This window comes from Barbatula barbatula, assembly GCF_947034865.1.
Source record: "Barbatula barbatula genome assembly, chromosome: 14".
Lineage (NCBI taxonomy): Eukaryota > Metazoa > Chordata > Actinopteri > Cypriniformes > Nemacheilidae > Barbatula > Barbatula barbatula.
This window is the reverse complement of record NC_136777.1, coordinates 5,840,571-5,863,594: the sequence shown is the minus strand read 5'-3', so window position 1 is coordinate 5,863,594 and position 23,024 is coordinate 5,840,571. Positions and strand designations below refer to the sequence as shown.

At 38.6% G+C, this 23,024-nt stretch overlaps 1 protein-coding gene across 3 annotated transcripts in view; it reads left to right on the top strand.

Moving 5' to 3' along the window:
• The window catches only part of tasp1 (taspase, threonine aspartase, 1), a 28,452-nt gene extending 6,565 nt beyond the window's left edge, over positions 1-21,887 (top strand). For all 3 annotated transcript variants that reach the window (XM_079473189.1, XM_079473188.1, XM_079473187.1), the window contains 11 exons: positions 1-11; positions 314-434; positions 1,471-1,555; positions 1,794-1,873; positions 4,510-4,601; positions 7,419-7,592; positions 8,026-8,104; positions 11,905-12,015; positions 13,293-13,400; positions 15,341-15,414; positions 20,299-21,887. The exon at positions 1-11 is cut by the window's left edge and continues 58 nt beyond it. In XM_079473189.1, the coding sequence (XP_079329315.1) occupies positions 1-11; positions 314-434; positions 1,471-1,555; positions 1,794-1,873; positions 4,510-4,601; positions 7,419-7,592; positions 8,026-8,104; positions 11,905-12,015; positions 13,293-13,400; positions 15,341-15,414; positions 20,299-20,391 (1,028 nt within the window). In that variant the 3' untranslated portion in view covers positions 20,392-21,887. The remainder of the gene's footprint in view (positions 12-313; positions 435-1,470; positions 1,556-1,793; positions 1,874-4,509; positions 4,602-7,418; positions 7,593-8,025; positions 8,105-11,904; positions 12,016-13,292; positions 13,401-15,340; positions 15,415-20,298) is intronic.
• The last annotated feature ends 1,137 nt before the right edge of the window (positions 21,888-23,024 follow it).

Below are 23,024 nucleotides of genomic sequence, written 5' to 3'. Positions count from 1 at the left end.
TAGAGCTAGAGGTGATGGCAGATCACAGCATCACAGCTGTGGTTTTCAAGTTCATTCTAATTCAGTAGGGACCGCTCCATTCCACCCTGCTCCCTGTCTGCCATTGTGTGAACATATAGGTAGTCATGTCCAAAGCTCAGACAAACTAGCAGCCAGCAATGTTTACAAAAACTCAAACATATCTTATTTGTAGTTTTTCGAAGCTGACAGAAGTCAAAGATTTTTTATACAAAAAGTACACAAATTTGATTTTAGCAGATTTTCTGTGTGGTTTTCCTTTTTCCTAAAAGAAAATATTGATATTTATCTACAGGACTCCCCATTCACCAATGCGGGTACCGGTTCCAACCTGAACATTTCGGGTGAGATCGAGTGTGATGCCAGCATCATGGATGGCAAATCATTAAATTATGGAGCTGTTGGTGCTTTGAGCGGTGGGTTCTATTAAAAAAGAAAGCTACATTACCGGTCAAAAGTCTTTGGACACTTACTCAGCAACTTGAGCACTTTACATTTTAGAAAAACAGTAAGCTCATCCAAACTGTACAGTTACACAAAGGGAATAATGAGGATTATGTTTCCATTAAAACAAAACAAAAACAAAAAAGCTTGTCATAATTTATACTCTTAACATTTATCTGCCTAAAATTTGCAGAAATGTTCTCTTGCCATTTTCTTAAGCAACTTCTTGGGTTTCAGCCCAAAATGTTTTTTCAACAATATTAAAGGACATCCCATCTATATCTATGCTTTTATTGACTGTTCGTTTTTCATCATGTAGTCAATTTCTATTAAATACTATTTTATCCTTGCACAGTTATTTTTTTGTCTATAAAATTAATTTCAGACATTTAAACATATAGCTTCTTATGAAAACCATTTTAAGACCATGAGCTGCTTTCTTTGTTCATTTTGACTGAAAACAGTACAAAATTTATCACATCCGATGTACGTAGACCCTTTTTCTTCCCATCGATATAAAATAGTTTAACTTATTTCAGATTTGATATTAAAGGAATAATAAACCTTCAAAATGAAAATTCTGTCATAATTTACCCAACCTCTCGTCATTTCAAACTTGTACCACTTTCTTCTACAGAACACAAAAGAAGATATTTTGACAAATGTTGGTAACAGAAATCCGTTGGTCCCCATTGACTGTGTCCATACAGTGGAAGTGAATGGGCAATGGATTTTAGTTACCAACATATTTCAAAATAAAAAAAAATGTGTGTTTTGCAGAAGAAAGAAAATCACACAGATTTAAAATAACGACAGGGTTAGTAAAATGATGACAGAATCTTCATCTTGAAGATGAACTATTCCTTTAATGCAGCATTGTGGGTACTATTTAGATTTTTCTGTAAAAAGAACACCACACCATCCTTTGATAACAAAATGTATGAGGAAGGCAAATGCTGAATTTTGTATTTGAAAGCAAAATAATACTAATGTTCACGTTTTCATTAGGAATCAAGAACCCTGTGCTGGTAGCCAGAAGACTATTGAGTGAAGCTCAGAAAGGAAAACTCTCAGCTGGCAGGATCCCTCCCTGGTGAGCTCGACTATTTCTGCGTGTGACATTGCATGTGAAATGACTTCATGGAACAAATAATATTGGTACCAATATTTTCAAAAATGCTTCAGAATAGAAGTTCGGGTTTAAAATATGTTTTGTTCAGCTTTTTTAAAACATGGCTTAAATGCCTTCGTTGAACGTATAACTGGAGCCCTGAATCCGAAGGTTTGTAATGTAATGAAATCACCCTTCTGCTCTTCCTTTTCTTTGTCAGTTTCTTAGTGGGCAAAGGAGCAGAACAATGGGCGATCAGCCACGGTATCCCAGCATGCCTGACAGATAAGATGACCACCAGTGAGTATCAGACCACCCACACTCTTCTATAGACTGACTTCTGTATGCGTTCCTTCAATGGTCTCTATCTGTTAATAGAAATCTGGAAGGTTTTTGCCGAAAATTCTTCTGAATTACTGAAAATTGTTAACACTTTACTGTTATTAAAAAATTAAGCCAAGAAGTTTAAGAACACATTTGAATGCCAGATTTGAGGTAAGAGACATCAGGTCTTGAAAGGCTCTTGTATTTCAGTAAGAAACGGCACATTGCAGGGAGACCCTTTAGACTTTTTTTATTGGTCTAAAAGGGTTTTATGTAAGCCACAGAATTCCCTCCCCTTTTATTTGGATGTGTAAGGTGAGACTGACATCCAAATTCCTTTATTGAAGAAGCTTGCAATTTATTCTCCCATATAATGTAATAAAAGGTTTTGTTGGAGTCCAGCGGTGATGTTTCAACCTGTTAAACAATAGTTTCAGACTGCCCGTAATGTGCTGGTTTTTTAAGAATTTCTTAAATTATTAATGTAAATTTAATCAATTATTGTACGTTTAATAGCTAATAATTAAAGGAATAGATTCATTATATATAACTAAAATATATTCTCTTATTTTTTAAATACTAAAATAGGAGTTTTTGTTTTCACGTGGTTTGTATTTCTGCTGCCAAACTCACATAACAATGAAAAAGGCAGGGCAATTTTTATGCAGATCTTAAAGATGGACAAAATTTTGCTGTTGCAAAGCATTTCTTGTTGTTGCGTTGTACTTGAAAATGACAGCAAGACGACAATGTTTGCATAATAATCTTAATAATCTCAAAGTTAAATGAAGATTAAACTGCACGATGGACCAACATTTGTTTAAGCACACAGATGTGGAATCAATTTTGGTGTGTGACAAAGGTTTAATCTGTTTAAGATATTTTCGTCCTGCATTCCCCGGCCAGCAATTGTATTTCTTCATTAAGCCTAGTTAAATGTTAACTTGGCAGTCTTGAGATAAATTACAGTGCTTGCAAGGCAAGGCAAGGCAAGACTGTATAGACGTTTTATTTTATAAAACCCTAACCGTAAGTATTAAACTTCTGCAATTAATTCGGTCTGAACCTCATACTCTATTTAGACTTAATGTATTTTATTTTGCGCTCTAGACTTTAAAAAAAAATCTAAATGGACTATTATATAATACGCAATGCTTTCATCATGTGGCTAATAATGTCTTTGTAATGTTTGTAAACTGTGATTCTTTTTTTTCTTGCCTGCATATGTTCAACCTATTATTGCAGTTGTTTGTAGCAAGCATTTGAGTTCATTTATGAAATGTAAATCTGTCTTTCATTGTCTTACAATTGAAGTCCCACCAATTATTTTCAGCTCTCACTAAAATACATTAGACAGGAAGTAACCTGATACCTAGTTTTGCTTATATTGTAAAGGTTTCATCAAAACCATTGCCTCAATCACAGTTGTAAGGCTTAACGTGGCACATACGAGTTTCATTCATCAATGATTGGTATGAATACATGTGCTCTCATTTGGCCAAAAATTATAGATGAATAAAAATTTCACTTATTGTATTGCATTCAATTCTGCTAAATGGCTTAAAGTGATAGTTTACCCCCAAAAACGTTCTTTCTTCCGTAGAACACAGAACATATTTTGAAGAATGTTGGTAACTAGCAGGCCCCCATTCAATTGCTCTGGTTTTGTGTGAATACAATAGAAGTCAAAGGGTGCCAGTGGTGTTTGGTTACCAACTTTCATCAGAATATTTTCATTTGTGTTCTGCGGAAGACAGAAAGTCATTCAGGTTTGAAATGACAAGAAGGTGGGTAAATGATTTACCAGGCGAATCAGGACTACATTCCGGTGGTCCACATCCGGACCAAAAGACCATACAAAAATGAACTCGCCCTTAAAAAATTACTATTGCAATGTCCATAAAAATAAATTTCATGCAGTGTGTAATGTTGATGTGTGTGAATGTAAGCAGTCTGCCAAGTTGTTAAGCCGAACGTGAACGAATACCAAATTTATTGGCTTGGGAAAAGAGGAATAGACTCTGAATCCTGCAAACTCGTCTGTCGTTCTAGTTTCAGTCCCGGGTCAGATTTGCGTCACTCCGTGTGTCATGCCCGCCTACCTTCCATTTGCGACACTGTACGCGGTAGACCAATCACAGCAGACTAGACTATCTGACCAATCAGATCAGGGTAGGCCGACAGAAAAGAGGGAGAAGAATCGTTTGAGAGTCAGTCATGAATTGAGGTAATAATACCTGCCTATTGATAGAAAATGAAGGTGTTTTAACACCGTGTATGTATGTAAACTTGTTGTTGGACACTCTATAAATCAAAGTAGGAAATATTTACTCTTTATATTTTAAAGGTAAATCAAATTGGCACTTTCATTTAAATTATTAAACTGACCCAAAATATCTAGTTGCATTTCAAAATGGATAAAATGAAGTTGAAGATTAAATGATGATCAATTATTTTGTTGAGAATGTAACGGACAACGTGTTAAATGACTGTTTTTTTTATATAAGACCACATGAGTCGGCCTCAGTGGGTCATGACTCAAGCAAACACAATGTTTGTTTTAGATCGAAGTCAGACTAGTGGAGTAATATCTGTCATGGCTTTATCTGCAGAGTTCAGTTTGTCGGCCTACAAAAGGAACAAGAGGAAGATGGAGCTTGCGGAGCAGGTGGAGACAAAGAGAAGACGACAATCAAGTGGACGCGTGAGTGAATGTGTAAAATATCAATAAATTAATCTATGATATGTTATCGCTTGATTTACTGCAATGCATCTGGCTAGCAGAAAAAAAATTTTGGGGGGTTTTCTGTAAAGCAAAGAATGTGTTTTTTGGGCGTTACAAAAAAAAGAGAAAGACCTCCTTAAGTGTTTCCTATAAATGTGCCGTGATCTATAGGTTTCCACCCTTCCATTGAGTTCAACACGTTTAATTAGGCCTAAACACGGCGCAGCAGAGGCATTCGCTCTGACATTATTACTGGACTGATAACAGGATTTGCATCTGTTCAGTCCTTTAATTCAAAACCACCACATACCCAGAGGAGGAAACCCATCGGGTAATGACGACCTTGAAGAGGAACGTGGGACCTTAATTACTCACGATCACAGGAAACACGCAAATACGCACTGCTGACATGGCATCACGCATTAAGGAATTTGACCGAGGTGACACGGTTCTCATGAGCTCTTGTACCTCTTGCTGAACTGATATTGACGTTGGCCACGCTTACCATGTTTACGTCAATGTGTTTTCAGCGACATCATTGATTTGAGAGATGGTTTGTTTCTCCGCTTTTATGTAACCAAACATCACAGGTTCATTTGAGGTTGGATTTGAGGCTTCGTGAAAGAGATTTAAGACGATTGTTGAAGCAGCGCTGTGATTTGAGAGTCCACAGCGTTTCAGCACCAAAACCGCCCTGCTGCCTGATCTCCCTCGCCCACATCTTGAAGTTATTTCGGGGGGCGAATTCTTTCCCGTAATGTGCTAGAACACGCTGAATCTCTCATACTTTGTGATCGCTTTTCAAGGAAGCGATTTGACAGGTACACATGGAATGCAGGTGTCGAGGGAAAATCGGTTCCAGTACCGAACTGTCAGTGGAGAGTTCGGTGTGACGTCTGTGTGGTCTCGAAGAGAACCCGAAACGTGGGTCACTTGTGGGTCATTAACTGCAAATTACAATGTCTGAAATTCCCAGGGAAAATTTGGGCGAAAATGTTATTCGACAAAAACATTGGGGTTGAGAGTATATGCCGTTCATATTTGGAGTTAGAAGCTTGTATGGCTTGTTTTGAAGATAGTATCAGTTTAATGTAAATGATTCCTTTTGGTTCTGTCTACGTGAATGATCTTTGCCTGTAGGGAGCCACGTTGCGTCCTTGTTTCTAAATGCAGTCCGGTTCAATAAACTCTTCGCTCCAAAGCTATGCATTAAATGGTAATTAAGATAACAACACATCCCCCAGTCTCCTCTCAAGTGGCTTGTGGTTTGTTTGATATGTGGTATATTTATTGTTATACTGGGGATGAAATGCATTTGTGTCGCTTGTCTGGAGGCCATGAGTTTTTTGGATCTTGCTCATTTTTAACAGGTTTAATGTGCTTGACAGATCCCTCTGTAAACTCTGTTATTTTATTTGTTTTAACGTTTGGTGCCCTTTTTAATGTTCATCTCAACGTCAAGACGTTACAGATTCAACTTTTTGATTTCGTGGAAAATTATTAGGGCTGTCAACTTTAGTCGTTTAGTCGACTAATCGTTCGATGCCGTCTTGGTCGACTGACATTCTCATTGGTCGACCAGTTGCCTATTTTTTTTAGCCTATGTTTCATCCCCAACTTTAAATACTTTAATTTCGGCTATTTAAAAAAAATCACTTAATTTTCAAAGAATTGTATTATTATTATAGTTGTATGTATTATTGATGTCTTTTCGTTGTTGTTTTATAAATGTTCTATGACGATTGTTTAATAAATGTTCAATCAAAATGCAAAACATCGCGTCTTTTTTTTTTTTTTTTTTTTTTTTTTAGTCGACTGATCGCTGCGCAGGACAGGACTTTGGTCGACTAAGCATTTCTTTGGTTGACTACAGCCCTAAAAATTATTGTTCAAAACTTTTTTCTAGTTGGGTTAAAAAGTTTCTAAGTTCCCCCAATACCAACGTGTTTTCATCACAAACCCAGACGAAGACAAAGTGGACTTATTTTTAAGACGTAAAGGTTGTACAAACAGCTACCCACAAAGGAGAGGAAAATTGATGGTCTTTTTTTATAAGGTCTGCAGGCAGGAGTTGTGCCGGGGTAGAATTTGTCAAATTATTGCTGATAAATCTGTTTTAGTCTGATGTTTTAGAAAGTTATTTCATGTAACAATCAGTCGGGGTCTGAAGATCTGAGCTCCAGTAATGACTCCGTTTTCATGGGAAAAATGAATTATAAATGAAAATCATCACGTTCCTGCCGCAGTTTCCATGGAATGGCAAATTTATCAAGTCGCTCTGTGCTTTTTTCAGACCACATCAACTTCCAAAGTACACAGCAATCAGCCAATGAAAACAGTCCTTTCACATGACCACTTTAGACATTGTAAATGACAGCGCTAGGATCGTTCGTCAGACGCTGATAGATAATGAGCCACAATTGGAGTTTATTTGCTTAAGTTAGAAAGCAAAGTATATTTCATTTCTCAGGTTTGTGAGAATGTTCATGTTTGGTTGTGGTAGCCAGCTGGGTCTTGAAGCAGACTGCATGGACTCCATCAAAAGAAAAAAAACAGCGTTCAGTCTGTGTTTCACTTTAGCATGAGTTCTGGAAACATGCCTTTGTGATGCTGCCAGAAACTACAACTTCTTTGTTCATCTTTCTTGGCCCACGGTTAAGCATGAAGATACATTGACACTTTAAAAGAGTACATATATAAATGAAGTCAGGATGTTAGAGTGCAGAAACTCAAAGCACTGTTTAATATCTTTTTGTGCAATCGGAAATTGTAATTGAACAGCAATTTCGTGTTCAGGGGAACGATTTTCGCTGCTTGGAGCGTGTTGCAGACATCATGGTGGAAGGTGAGGAGAACCATTCAGCTTGTCTGGACACGGTTGGGGCGGTAGTGGTGGATCACGAGGGGAATGTGGCGGCTGCCGTATCCAGCGGGGGACTGGCAATGAAACACCCGGGCCGGGTAGGACAGGTAACTCTTGGCGCTGGCACTTTCTAATCACGCTATTTAAAGCCTTGCCTGGCTGATGTTCTTATCTGGACTTTACATTGGACATCAAGTGATGACCCAACACACCACCATTACCAAAATAACAGCAATTTGTCACAGTGGTCAGCAGAGGCCAATCTATTACAATGTTTTACGTCTATTGTTCCATTCCAGGAGTGTGACATCATATGCAAATTTCTCTGCAGAGACAATTTGCATCACACCGTGTAAATAGTTTTGGTGGAAAAATCATTTGTCAGGTTGTTGTTGTGTCACTCTTGGTGTGAATAGGCCTTTGTTTTCGGTAGAAAATACTTTACAAGCAGGTGTAAACCATCTAATCTGAAATGAATGTTAAAATCTATAAATGTATTGGATATTTTGTGATTCTGACATGTTTTTTTGTGTCTCTCAGGCCGCTCATTATGGGTGTGGCTGCTGGGCTGAAAACGCCCGTGATGTCAGTCTTTACTCTACAGCTGCGAGTACCTCAGGTATTAAAAACACAAGTCTATATGACTATAATTCTTACTATGTGATTAAAACCACACGTCAAGCTGTAGTTTCTGGCACCCATTCACGTCTATTGTATAGACACAAGACCAATGGAAGGGAATAGGTGCCAGTTAGCAGCATTCTTCAAAATATCTTTATTATGTGTTCTGCGAAAGAAAAAAAGTCATAAAGGTTTGAAATGACAAGAGGTTGAGTAAACGATAAAATCATTTTCCTTTTCAGGGTTGAACTGTCACCCCAATATTTAGCCAGACACTTTCAAGTCATTTCATTTCTTGCTTGGTATTTCTGCCTTAAACGGCACCCAAGGCCCTATGCTTTACATTTTTAAACTAATGCATTCTGTCACATTAATCAAAATAGCTTTCCTATTTTATATTGTCTGTGCCCAGGTCAATAAACCACAGACATGATTCACCGTCTATACACAAATACAAGTGCACTTGTCCTTTGTGCCGAACGAGCATGTCTGGATTTCTGAAAGCAGTAATGATAAAAGACAGCTTGTTATTCCTGGATAGACACGGAAGAGGATGAGACAATCGGGTTTGAATAAAGGGAGCTACAGGTCAAGATTAAAGAAAAGGAAAAGTCTGTTTGGGTGGATGCGCCACATTTCTTTTGATGTGCATACAAGCTTTTTGAAAATGAATATGTGGACATCGGGGCGAGTAGAATTCAGTACCTTGGTTTAATTCCTTTTCAACAACTGGAGTGAATTATATCAGGTGTCACAAATGTGCACTTGCTCAGCTCATAACCACGACACGGTGTGAAGCACTTTTCAGGCATAACTGCACCTGTAACTTTATTGTAATTTTTCACAAGGCAGCGATGTTGCTTTAACAACCAGACACCTTGTAAAAAACTCTGCTTTGATTGGTCGAACCGTAGACGCTATTAATATGTTTCCCTGTGCCGTAATCACTTGCTTAACTTCCAGAAAGATGAAGGCCATATTTTTTCGTGTCACATCCATACCAGTGGCCCACGGCACCTCGGTGTGAAAGCACCTTTGGCCCGGCCCGATCTCTTTAGTGAATGCACACCTGGCCCGGTTGAGAGAGACTGTGGTTCATTCAGACTTGGCATGTTGCACAGGGGTGCAGCATGTATGACTTTCAATAGTAAAACAAAAACTGTTGTTTTTGTTGTTGACCGCACTTGTTCTTTGAAAGAATTTGTTGTTTATTATGCATTGTGCTATACACGTTGCATTACATGTTGTATTGCGTTATAGTAACATATTTTTCCAACTTTTGTGTTGGGGTAATAATTTATTTTTCACTCATTTTTTATATCAGTAAATGATAATTAAGTAGGAGATTTTGTCATATTTTTGTTGTAATACGCCTATAAATTGGCTGCCGTTTTCAAATGCAAAACATAATTTCAAATTTCCGTGACATTTTCCTCAATCGCACGGTTCAACAGCTCTGAAATATTAAGAGCGCTGTTTTACATGTGTGCTCCCTGTTGACATTTTACTTTACAACTCGCATGCAACAAGCACGAAACCCGCGTCGTGTATTGTGCCTCTTTGTTTTTTGATCGTCCGCCATTCTGAAAACAAAAGCAGAATCGCACATTTTATCACCTTCTCCCCCCATGGCCATTTCAGCATGTGTTTCTCTTTCATGTTCCTCAAAATTGAAAGCGCATGACTGCGAGGACGGCCCGTTCGAATGTGCGCTCGAGCGGCGCACCTGCTTTTCATTTCCCAACATAAAAGGCGTTCCTATCAAAAGAGAAAAACAATCACTCTGGCTTCATACTGACACGCGGAGTTTGCGTTCTCCTTCTGCTTGTGCGCGGGTGCTCTTGTCAACTCCGTCGCGCCCTGTGCATTTGCTGTGGTAAAGGGCGACCGGCTAGTCTGTGTTGTTTCCTTTCGTGGCCTTTTCATGCCGTCTCTGGTTTTGTTTTTATTTACTTTCCACTGGAAATAGACTTTGCATTATCATGGCACTGTTTGCCTGTTAAATTAACTGTTAACTTGCGGTAATGTTGCCAATAACATCTATTTCTCTCAAGAGAACGTAGGGTTTACGGTAACCTGAAAACAGCGAGCCAACAGTGGAGCCAGACGTTTGTTCGCTCACTTGTTTGAAATACAAAAAAGACGAAAAGAAAAGAAATTAGCATCTCGTTTTCATGGCAACAAACCTGCACAGAGCTTTGTTGTAGTTACCTGATATTTTACGAGACCCACTTTTGTGTTTACAGAAACAACACGGCTATTTTCTTAAGACTTTGGGTTTTTTTGGGGGGTCGATTTGCTGCCAGACTTTTTGTGTTTAAGGCATTTCTTAACACCCCCTTCTTTTTTCTTTTCAAAACTGGCTGCCGTCGACGTTTGCCTTTGAAAGGAAAGAGTCTGTAACTGGCTGTTCTTTTTTTGACAGTAAGATATGAACTATTTTTATATTTAACGTTTCCATTCAAAGACACCTGCTGCCAGTCACATAGTCTGAAATGGGTTACAGTCTTTTCATTTAATGTTATGATTATTTATACATTTCAGGCCATTGAATAATAAATAACAAAGCTGCCAAGGTTTTTTTCGTAGTTTATATAAAAATACGAACAAGCGTGGACACAGACCTTTCATTTTACAGGATTTATAATCCCTGCTTTTCTTTCTGTTATCAAAACATCAGCGCCCTTGAAAACCTCAGAAAGATCTTTAATTTCATCACGCCTTGTTTGTAAAGGAGGCGGCAGGCCTGCACCTGTCTTTCAGGTGGATCATTCACTCCAAAGGGACATAGTTCAGCATTGCAAAGCTGCTCTTGAGTGACTGGGCTTGTTCTCTGTACCAATGTGGAAATCTGTTCTCAGAAGCGCTCTGTGTCATATAGGCACGGAGTCTCGCAGTCTTGCTGTCATTTGAGACGCTCTGTGTTGCTAGATGCTTGTTTTTCTGAGGCGCGCTTGCATAAAGGACCTTCTCGTAAAGAGTTACTGCAGTGAAATTGTGTGATAGATGTTGTTCAGTCACAAACTGTAAAAATTCATTAAGAATGAATGATTTACAAAAATAAGGCATTCACTAACCACCTAAAATCGAGAGAAAAGAGAGTAAGCTGTGGTTCTCTAGCATAATTTGTGCTCAACATATTGTTTGCTTTTATCAAATGTCACTGTATTTGATATCTAATTGTTTTTTTTCTTAAGCAATGCTGTTTTTGTTAAAAATATATCACACATATATATATATATAAATATATATATATACAATTGTGGAATAAAATCGATTTTTAATAAGAGATTAACTATTTATAGGTATGTGTTTTGGGTAAAATTTTAATTTTTTATTAATTCTGTGAACTATTAACTATATTTCCAATAACAATGTCCTTTTTCTGTTTGCATTTGCCGAAAAAGAACACTAGAGAAACGGGTCAAAATAACAGAAAATATGTTTTGTAATTTTTCAGACCTCAAATACTGCAAAGAAAACAAGCTCATGTTTACTTTTAGGCAATACAACAGTAATATTTGTACATGCATTTAGGAAAAGTAACATTTTTATGATAACCTCGACAGTTTTCATGCTGGTAGTCTTTCACATTGCTGTTGGATGACTTTATGTCACTCCTGAGGTTTGATTTTAATGAAATTCAACACACTGGACTGAAATGGCCACAATAAATCTATAAATGCTGATTAAATAAACATTTGGAATGGTCTCTCAATTTTTTCCATGGCTGTGTATATATATATATATATATAATTGTGGGATTTAGGAATGTTTTGCTTGTCTGTACTATTGCAGGCTCTGGAGAGCACCTGATTCGCACCATTTTGGCCAGAGAATGTTCGACTGCCATGCAGTCTGAGAACGCACACCAGGCTCTACTGGAGGCTATGCAAAATAAATTCATCAGTGAGTGACTTTCACACACACACACACACACACTCCCTTTCTCTCTTACATCGCTTCACCGTGGTATGAGTAAGAGGAACGCTAAACTAAACACTAAACAACAAAATCATTAACAACTTGCTTGACTGGAAATGAGCACTACAAAAATCAGACTGCCGCAAATCTTTTTTTTTTGGTTTGTTTGTTCGGATTCAGGGATCAATGGCATTCTTTTAAACGTGCTCCACAAGTTTTTGGTTAAATCATATTTGTGTGGCCACAGTTATTTTCAGATTTGGTAAATACTCTGTTGACATCGTATTTGAAGATGTCAGTGGTCTTTTATGTTCAGAAGCGCTGCTCGGTTGTTTTGTCTTTCTGGTCTCGTGAAGCTGGGTGACCGCTTGGATTTCATATTAAATATAACACGCACTGTGCATGTGGGAATTTGTTGGTTTTGGCCTGTGACCTTAATATTTTTGTTGCACGCCAGATATTTAAGGCCTTTTTTTCTTATTTTCCATTTTTTAAATGTGTTTTAATGTTGTAAACCTTAGTCAGTAAACATTTTTACAATGAATGGAGCACATTTCCCCCCAAATATGATCTTTTATGGAAAAAAATTTTTTTAAGAAAACTAATAGAACCATGTTGTAAGATACCTTAGTATGGTGTTTAAACCAACACAATTGAAAATGTCATAAATAAGAGCCTTGTTCTCCTCGTACAGCATTATGTGGCTTTATTGGAGCCGAACACCTTTCTGAGGTAATATTAAACCTCCACATTGACCTTATCTGCGTCGAGTGCTAGTTTGGCTTTGAGATGTGATCATTGCAATGAGCTTGAAGCCTATAATGCTGCTTTTTTCCTCTGTGGAAAACTGTGAATGTTTGCTTCTTTCCAGCCTGCTTTCTCAACGCTCCCTTTATCACGGCTCCATGTGGGGTTACAGAAATTACGTCTTCCACCATTAACCTATTAAAGAGCCAAAAGTTGATTCGCTCCAAATTTTTCTCAAACGGTTAATAAAACAAAAGCTTTGAAAATAATAATTGTTTTCAGTCGTTTATGTTGGCAGGGAAAGCAAGGAAATGTAAAGCCTCATTTCATTAACGTCCCAGAACTCAGCACTAACAAATCATTCACAGGATCACTGGACTTTCTTAGATGTCTCTAATGCACTTTCCTGTATGCTTGAGATATAGACTGATTTGTAGTGGAAAGCCAATCTGGTTGTAGTGGAAAAAGGGTCAAGGTTGAAATGAGTTTGGCTCGTTTTTGTTTGTCTGCCGAAGGCTCGCCGTTCCTGGCCGGCGAGGACTGTGTTCTTGGTGGGGTGATCGTTCTGAGGTGCTGCACGTGTGGAGAAGCACAGAATTCTGAAGACATCAAGGCTTTGCTCGGTATGTGCTCTTCTGTTCAAAACAACACAACACTATGGTGACAAAACGTCACTGTGTACTGCAATAAACTTCTCTGTGCGAAGCAACCCCCCAGCTTAAACCAGACTAATGGCCAGCCAAACATTGTTGAAACTCTGCTCAAACCAGCCTGCTAAACCAGCTAGGACCAGGCTGTGAGAACATCTAAAACCAACCAACCAACCATCTTATACTGGTTTTAACTGTTTTTAAGTGGATCGTTAACCCAAAAAAGGAAAATTCTGTCATTTTCATTTACTGACCCTCTGTTCTATCGAACACAAAAGAAGATATTTGGAAGTATGTTTGTAACCAAACAGTTCTTGGGGCACTATTGACTACCTTAGTCGTTTTTTTCCCTGTTTGGTTATTTGTGTTCAGCAGCACAACACACTTTAGAAGTTTGGAACAACTTGAGGGTGAGAAAATGATGACAGAATAATGATTTTTGGGTGAACTACCCCTTTAAGTTGAGAAGCCAAAACATGATTATACCTATCAGAAAAAAAGTATCAGTAAACATTTTTCATGTGTGATTTCAAAGCCTTGTAAATGACTGGAAAAGTTTTGGAATTTCATTGGTAAAAAGTGTGGGAACCTTGTAAATCACAATAATGTACAAAATCTGTTTGAGTGGGTCTGCCAGATTGACTCAGCCCAGCTACGGCTTATGCCAGTTCAGAGATTTTGCCTCACACGTTATTGTTTGCATGTTACATGGTTGAACTGTCATCTTGAAAATAAATACAAATCAGACTCTTTGAGAGAGTTTCTGTTTTAGGTTTAATGTGACACTGGACCACTAAAACAGTTTTTAGTTGCACAAGAATTTTTATAGCAATAGCCAATAACACACTACGGGTCAAAATTATCAAATTTTCTTTTTTGCCCCAAATTATCAGGATATTAAGTAAAGATCATGTTTCATGAAGATTTTTTTTGAGTGGATGCAGCAAAATTACTTACAAAAATGTCCAGAAACACGCCTACAAACTTAACTTGCTGTTGCCCACTCTTTGTGAATTACCCACTTATATTTGGTATCTATGTAAAGCTTAGAATGTTTGATTTCGGGTTCATCTAATCTGCACAATGTCTTTACAGCCAATAGAAAACGTTAAAACAAACCTGCAAACATTAGCAACGGCATCCTACAGCATCTCTGATTTACAACTTTCTTAACAAGTGATTTCTCAATATTTTTATTTTTTATGCACCCTCAGATTCCAGAGTTTTAAATTGTTGGATCTCTGCCAAATATTGTCCTATCCGGACGCGACATGAAAAAAAATAAATTAGAAACGGATTATAACCCAGTATAATTAAACATTTCTTAAATTAAGAACAAGCAGGTTGTCATGTCGCGACGTGCCTGTCGCGTCCAGTGTAGACACGGTGTTACAAATCATAAATCAGCTTTCAGAAGATGTATATAAGAAAATTTAACCATAACACTGGTTTTGTCCAAAGTCACATATAATAATGATAATCGAGTCTAGAATAACTTTTTAAAGTCAACTGAGATGCTGAAAATGTTTTCAAATGTCTTTCGTAAAGTTTCCTGAACTATGTTTTATTCACACTTCGTTTCCTTAACGTCTAAAGATGCTGATGACTTTTCCAGGCATTTTTGTTTAAACATTGAGGGATAAACATGGCAGCTCGCTGCTTTCACAAACAGCACAAAAATCTGGTCTGTTCTGGCTTCAGAGTATTACAATGAGTCAACAGTCAATGCACAGTCACTTTACAATCAAAGCTGATATCAGCTATGATGCTAGGTTTTGCTAGACGCACCTTTACAATGTCAATCTTAGATTAGGTTTTGCTGAAATGCCATCCTGTCTTTCCAAACATCATTTAACAGTTGCTCTGTAGTTGAATCTCACTATTGTTCTCTCTCTCTCTTTGTTTGCATGCAGTGGAGTTTCTGTGGAGCCACACTACAGAGAGCATGTGTGTTGGATACATGTCGGCCCAGGACAGCAAAGCCAGGGTAAGACATTCCTACAGTGACATTTCAAGATCAGATACTGATGACTGTCTCCACGAGAGAGATTGTGGGATGTGACCCATTCTATTCAGAGCTCATGATGGCTGGATATCATCAAGCAAATCACATTCTGTTCCAATATACGGCTGTTAGTGTCATTGAGTTCCTGGTATTTTGACTGGTCGGCTTGCATCTTCAGACCACTTTTAGAAAAGATTGTAGCAGAAAGACACAAACTCATTTCTGCACCATTGCCGAAACATTCCTTCCATTCCTTCGTGTATTGTACTGCGGTATGTGTATGTGCGTTTGATGAGATGAAAGCAGAGAGTTGATTGGCAGCTCAGCGAGATAGAAAACCCAGTCCGGAGCTGCGTGCCGTTTTAACCGTTTCTATTCACGCTAGTAGCTCTGAGCGCATCTGGAGTGTGCGTTAACCCATTTAAGAATAGTCCTTTGTTGGATTTGTGCTCGGAACAGAGGCTCCAGTCTGTTCTCGTAGGAGCCAGTGTACTCGTTGTCCAGTCTGTTGTCAGTTTGGGTTTGGGTTTGTGTTGGCTGGAAGCTGGGGCTTTCTGTTCCTTCAAGCGCTTTGGCTCATATTCCCGGCATCGATGAATCTTGTTCTTACCTCCACACCTTTGTATCTATTTACACAGTTGCTATGCTGGGCGGTATGCTGGAGTGTCAAAAACCCCATTCACACAGACCGCTGTCCCCAGAAAATTGCCAAAACATTGCCAGAGTGCTGAACACAAGCACATCCCGGATTGATCCGAAAAGGGATTCCGGAAGACCTAGTAACATTAACGGGATCAGTCCCGGAAAGATCCCTATGTGAACACAAGGCAGTGTACTGATGACACGCATATATACAATAAATTGTAAATAATTTGCCTATGGAAACAAATCATAGTCTTATCACTAAACTTAAGCTCAGATACGAGAATCGCGTTGTCTGCTTCTAAATTATTTTGATTCTATCAAAACTATTAACACGAAAATACACAGCCCTTCAATAAACTTGGTCAATTACCAACCTTTAAAACACGGCTGTGTGCACCTGCCATGCTCTGCGGAGAAGCCTGTGTGTTTCTGTGCAGACGCTGGCTCGACTTTCATTACATGAGATTTTTTTTTCTCAACAAAAACATTGTAAATAATATACCATGTAAAATAGATACACGATGATCATATACCAACCTTAGTGTTTATTTATGTTTTTAATGCATGATGTGCGATATGCTTTATTAATGGGTTTTTAATTCGATCTGCGTGAGCTTATTCCGAAATAAATCTAAACGTTTGTCAAACTTTGTTTTAAAAACAATAAACTTATTTTTAAACTCACATTTTTGTACATCACATTACTGAAAATATATTATACCTTGCCAATGGTATTGCAATGCGGCTATGTTGCAAATATACTGGCTAATATTTAACTTCGCAGCGTTCTGTTATATTTTTCATTAAGGCTGTGTAAATTTGCACCAAACCAAGGCTGAACAATTTGCATTTATTTATTTTCATATGATATTTAATATTTATCTTATATTTAGCCTAATCTCGTTGGGCTATAGCCTACCTTGCATTCTTGTGCCTCAATGCTCTTCTTTGTTCTGCATTTACCAATATGACAGTTTGTTTTAAAACGTGACTTTTTATGACAAAGACGTCAAACGCAGTATATGCTACAGAATAATATACAAGAGAGATCATTTATGTCTTTTAGGCTCTAAATAAATGAAGGTAATAATAATAACACATCGCGCTGTTTAGCCACCTAAAGACACCCGAAAGAAATATCCTTTACTGTGATCAGCCCGATTTTCACAACACAAAACATTTACATGGCAGTATATAACGTCACATGTCTTTACGAGATCTTCACGTGATGTGTGTGGAACGCATGCACAGATTCCAGAAAATCACTAGCAGTGTGAATGAACAAAATCTAACGATCCCGGGACAAATTCCTGGACACATTTTCTGTGTATTTCCCAGGATCTCTGTATGAAAAGAGCTTAAGTAGCCTGTATGAGGGCCTTTCATGTTGGACGTGCCAAATAAATTTGACTAATGAATTACTTTTGAAGTAAGACAAATGCTGTCTTTGGCACGGACGAAGGTGCTAAGATATTAAACCTCCTAAAAGCGTTTCATGTTGTCACTTCAGGAAGTGTTTGTGAGAAGAGATTGAATTTGCCGGGGTAATTTCCTGCCCGCTGTACCTGCATTATTTGCCATCCGTAATGTGATTAAAACGTCTTGACAGATTTTGTGTTAACTTGCCACAAATTTCTGGCAGTTTAATACAGCAATACTTTATGAAATCACCTCCAACCCAAAACTATGCAGGACAGTGGGTCTCCAGGTGCACAGTCAAAAACCTCTGCAGTAGCCTGGAAGTCCAGAGAGGATGGCAAGATTTAAAATCTTCCAACTCCATTCCCAAGTCCACATACATAACTACTATTGGAACACAACTCAAAATTCCCATCTCTGTCCCCTTATTCCCGTTCTGGTTGGTGGGTAATGGGTGTTGCTGGTCACTTCTTTCCGTTTAGCCTTCAGAAAGAGGGACGGCACTTAAAAAGCTAAAGCTAAAGCTCGGTTATTGTCATAGATCTGCTTTTTACACTACGGCCCAGTCTTGGTTTGAATACGCTGGTTTTCAGCTCTATAACACATCATATGCTTGAGATTTTTTGACACGGCAGTTAGGAAGGAATTTTAATGGCATATTTTTGGTTATGTCTCTTAAACAAAGCCATTTTCTGATTATATCGAACCGCTTAAATGCTTGGGTGAGTGTTGATGTCCATACGGTCCAGAATGAATCTCTGGTTTACCGCAGGGAATTGAGTCTTATCTGCTTTCTTAATTATCCACAGCAGTGGTAATTCCAACCACATGTAAAAAACGCATTAAACCCATACAGTAGAAGGAACCCAAGCCATTTTGACCCATTGTACAGCCAATCCTTAACACACCACATACCCAAGTGCTAAAATCCTCTAAGAACAACCTTAGCTATCCACCTTAAGGCAGGGTTTGGTTGGGTGGGCCGCTGCTTGCAGCACCCTTTGGTTGTGGTAAGTCTTGCGGAGCCAAGCACCACTCCAATTTTCTTCGTAAATCTAGATGCATTCTTTAGAGGAAAATATGTTTTGAGCTTTCGGGAAGTAAACCAATCAATCTGTCACAAAGTAGAGAAATGTCTACTAAATTGTGCAACTTCTCATCAGTCTGGAATACTTGGGGGATGTAGTCACAAAGAAGCTTGTGTGTTTAAAGGACATGGATATGTATAAGGAAATGCTTTTATCTGTGCATACTTTGTATCTTCGAGTATGTTGTTTGATCACATTTATAAAAGATTGATAGTGCTGTTTGATTATTTCCCTAAAAATTTGACCACCTGGGGGTGTGTGGGGGGGCGGAACTAAATCACGAGCACACAATACGTCATCGCATTGATTCACCATAAGTTTGTGTTGTTTACATTATGCACGTATGCGCCGATTGCCAACAAAACACAGACATATGACTTAGTTTCTCTTACCGTGTGCGCAAACTTTTAGTGCTGGGTCCGCTCCACCGCTCCGTTTCAAACGAACTGCAAATCTGCCGTTATATCCACTGTTTATATAACATCCATCACTGAAATGCCATGAACAAACAAACACACCTCAACTTCTCTTACTATCGCAAGAGTAACAAACTGCAGCTGCAGGCCCACAGCAGAGTCAATCTTGATGGTAAGCGGATCTTCCTATCGCTCGCTGGTTGACGCGTGGGAGGTTACTTCTTTCGCCTTGCCGTGGGTGTGCTTTCCTGGGAGAATAGCCTAATAAGGGACTTAGAAACGTTGTAGCTTTTTGTTTTTTCATGTTCTGAAAAGACTTTCCGATACCAATACGAACCTTGGGAGAGTGTATCGAGCACAGAAATACTACGGAATACGTCCAACTTGTTATTTTGACAATGAGAAGCCAGCACGTTTAACATCGTAAAGAAGTCAGAATGCATGAAACACCGTTACATCACCCCTTTAAGCTTTTTCTGCAAGCCCATTATAAGGAATATCTTAAGTCTTTATGTACCTGAACAATGACTGGGGAAAAGCAAGTACAATTTTTAACATTTGACAGAAATGTGGTTTTCCCCGGTGGTTGTTTAGGTATGTTTAGTCATTTTAGAAATACCAACATTGGGGATGCGAAAATAAACCAGAAACTGACATCCTGAATTCTGACGGCAACAGAAGTTTGTCACTACGCTTGTGCCTTCTTATGATGACTCTCTTGTTGTATTCCTCTTCTTTAAGTCACTTCCGATAAAAACATCTGCTAAATGAACACATTGCAAGCTGAGTGTATCGTTCATTACACCCCTATAGTAAATGCTGTGTGGACAGTGTGGGTGTTCTAACTTGTTTTCTTACTCGCTACCTCACTCAATGAAATCAATAACCTGTCTTGGCCCTTGCTAGTTGTTTATACAGAGTGTGAGTTATGGATCAGATGAAAGCATAACTGACACACAGGGACGTGCCAAAGGGGGTCACCGTTTTCCACTGACTGCCGCCATATGTGTGTCATCTCAATAGGGCTGATGCTGGTGACAGGTGGCCCGGGTGCTCCGGGATAACACCTCCACTGTCACTCTCTCCACACGCTCTGACGGGGAGCTGTTTGATTCTATTTGCTCCCCGAGGGCCGCTTATCGTAACCTGTCAAAGAGCGCGGCTGTGCGTGCGCCTGAGGCGGGCGGCAGCTGCTTTTGATTCCATCGAAGACGCCTTGCTCCCAGCATGCAACAGCTGCGCGCATCTCCTCCACACTCATGCTTACTCTAAACACACTCTCTCTTTCTGTTTGCCAGACTCGCATATCCAGACTTCCTCCTGGGGCGGTGGCAGGACAGTCGCTGGCAATCGAAGGTGGAGTTTGTCGACTTGGAACGGGGAGCGACTGAAGTTGTGTGAAATCACACTCTATTTCTGCAGCAATATGCCAACACTAGGACCTTTATAGCATTGTCATTGTAGGACACAATTATAAAAGGGGAAAATGTTTGCAATACGTCTTTACTTCCATTGTTCGTCTTCTTTTCCTTCTTGCACACGTATAATCTTTTTACAGTATGACTATTTATTCTATTCTCCTATAAAACCAGTTGGTTGCCCATTCATGTAACAGTCGAAGGCCGTCACCTGTTTTACTGTCACTTGATAGGAGGGCCAAAGTCACCAGTGAAGGACATGCCAAGTGCACTTCAGGACTAGTGCCCTGCTCTGGTTTAAGCAGGCTTCCGAGAAACTTCTCAGCTTCTAGAATGCGCTGGACCAGACTCGATCTAGTCCTTCCTTCGGAATATGCACCGTTCTTTTGTAAATAAGCTATGGGATGTTAAAACAGGGTGTCATTAACGTTACTTATGTTTTCATACTTGACGTTCGATATAAGTTTTACTATTACGTACGTCTTATATATAGTCAAGACTATGCTTGTTTTAGGAAAAAGGGTAGTTTAGTAACTCGAAATAAAGTTCAGGTTTGGAGATTTGTGTGCTTGAAGTCTGGTTGAGTACGTACACAATAGCTTACTGGATCGAATCCTTTTGAAAATGACAGGAGTCGCCTTTTTTCATTTATATTATGCTATAAGAGTTAAGTTAAAGAGTTGGACTATTAGTAAATCTAACTATATGCACTATGTTGAAAACAGGTTCATGATTGATGGTTTTGCCACAAGTTTGTTTGCATTAAAATCGCAGTAAGAGATTCCAGCGAGACTAGATGCACATGCACTTTCGCCTAGCGTCTTACTAATGTGCACTACTTTTACTAACTGCACTGCTTGTAAGTGTACTAAGCAAACTACATGCCCACTTCCCTTGAACGGGGCATGACGAGCAATCCAAGTATGCTTTTCTTTTGCATACTTTTAGACTTGACCCTTGAAAGCTGCATAGTGCACTTCTGTGCTTGAGCTGCATTAACAAGTGAACAGCTTTGTGTTTTCTAATGCGTAATGTGTTGTGCTCAGGAGATTAAAGGGGACTCTAAAAAGCAAGCTTAAAAAAACTCTTAGTCCATCTTTGAGAATGCATATATATTTGTAAGCAGATAAAACAGGTCTGTATTTAATAATGGCTTAAGAATGAGAGGATGTCAAAAATGTATTTAAAAGTGACACTGCATCAAATATGCTGAGGGTATTTTTGACAAGGGGTAGTGTTTATTTGAATTGATGTTAAAGGCGATTGAGGTTTAGATCTTTGCTTTTATTTAAATCTCTTGCAGTACTATAGAAATATGTAATGCATATATGCTTATTTTAGTTTTTCCTGACTTTGCATTTATGAAATGTCTGTAAACGTTTGCAACAGCAGTTTGTAATAACCTCTTGCTCTTATAATGCTCAATAAAACTGAGACATGGTGTAAAGCTGTCAATGTTTTTATGGATTATTCGTGGTTTCCTTAACGGTTTCATTTGTTCTGATGCAGTCTGGTGTGTTTATCTTGTAAAAAAATATTTTTCACTTTCAAATAAATTGGAGCTCCTTAATATAGTTCACCCAAAAATAAAAACATTTTCATAGAAACAACATGAGGGTGAATGAACTATCTGCTGCTGAACATGAAATAAGAACTTGTAACCAAACAACATTGGCCCCTATTGACTTGCATTGTAAAACCACACGAATCCCTTTAAGTAACTTTGTCTGTGAGCAGTGTGGAAAGTCCAGTTCAGCATTCACACTGGCATTGAAAATAGATCCCGATCTTATTCTGCTCCGCTTTCCACACACGGTGTAGTTGTTTGGATCACATACCACTTGGCTATTTTGCGTTTTGTTTATTTTTTGGCCTTGTTGAAATCTGTTGTCCACAGTCCGTTGTTTGTTATGCTTTTGTCGGTACTGTTCTCATTCGTTTCGTCTCCATGTCCCATGAGCCCTTGTAGAGTTCTAGACAAAAACACTGCTCTATTTGTAGCATCACATTTGTTTTTGAGGCTCTAACAGACAGCACAAGTTCTATCCCTGTCTTACTCCTGTCTGCTCCACTCCCAACATATCTTATAATCTTAACTGTGGGCTGCCAAAGATTTATAGTCTAGAAATAAATTACACACTGGACAATAACCCAGGGGTGAAAATAGAAGCAATCCAGAGGAGCCGGAGAAAAGACAGCTCACGAATCTCTTCGCCTCATTGTCAGATAGGTCTTCTAGTGTCTAAAAGAAATAGTTTACCTTTAAAGTCCCCGCGATCGTTTTTACTTCCGTATTCGGAAACATTTCAGAATTTTAAAGGAGAAAATTAGTGGCCATGGCTCGCGATTTTCTTACTGCGAATTGATTGGATGTGTACAATACAAATACAATGCCCCACTGTATATGGGCTCAGTACAACATTGTTGTTTGGTTTCTTTTACAGCCTACGTATAAGATTGATGTGTTTAAAGTTAAAACCTTTTTATTTCTTTTAAAGGATGTTTTTCTGTGTCAAGTCTTCATCAATTATTTATGAAATTAGATTAGATCTGAAAGCCCAACAATAGAGAAACACGCCTTAAACCCACACAATATGTTTTACATT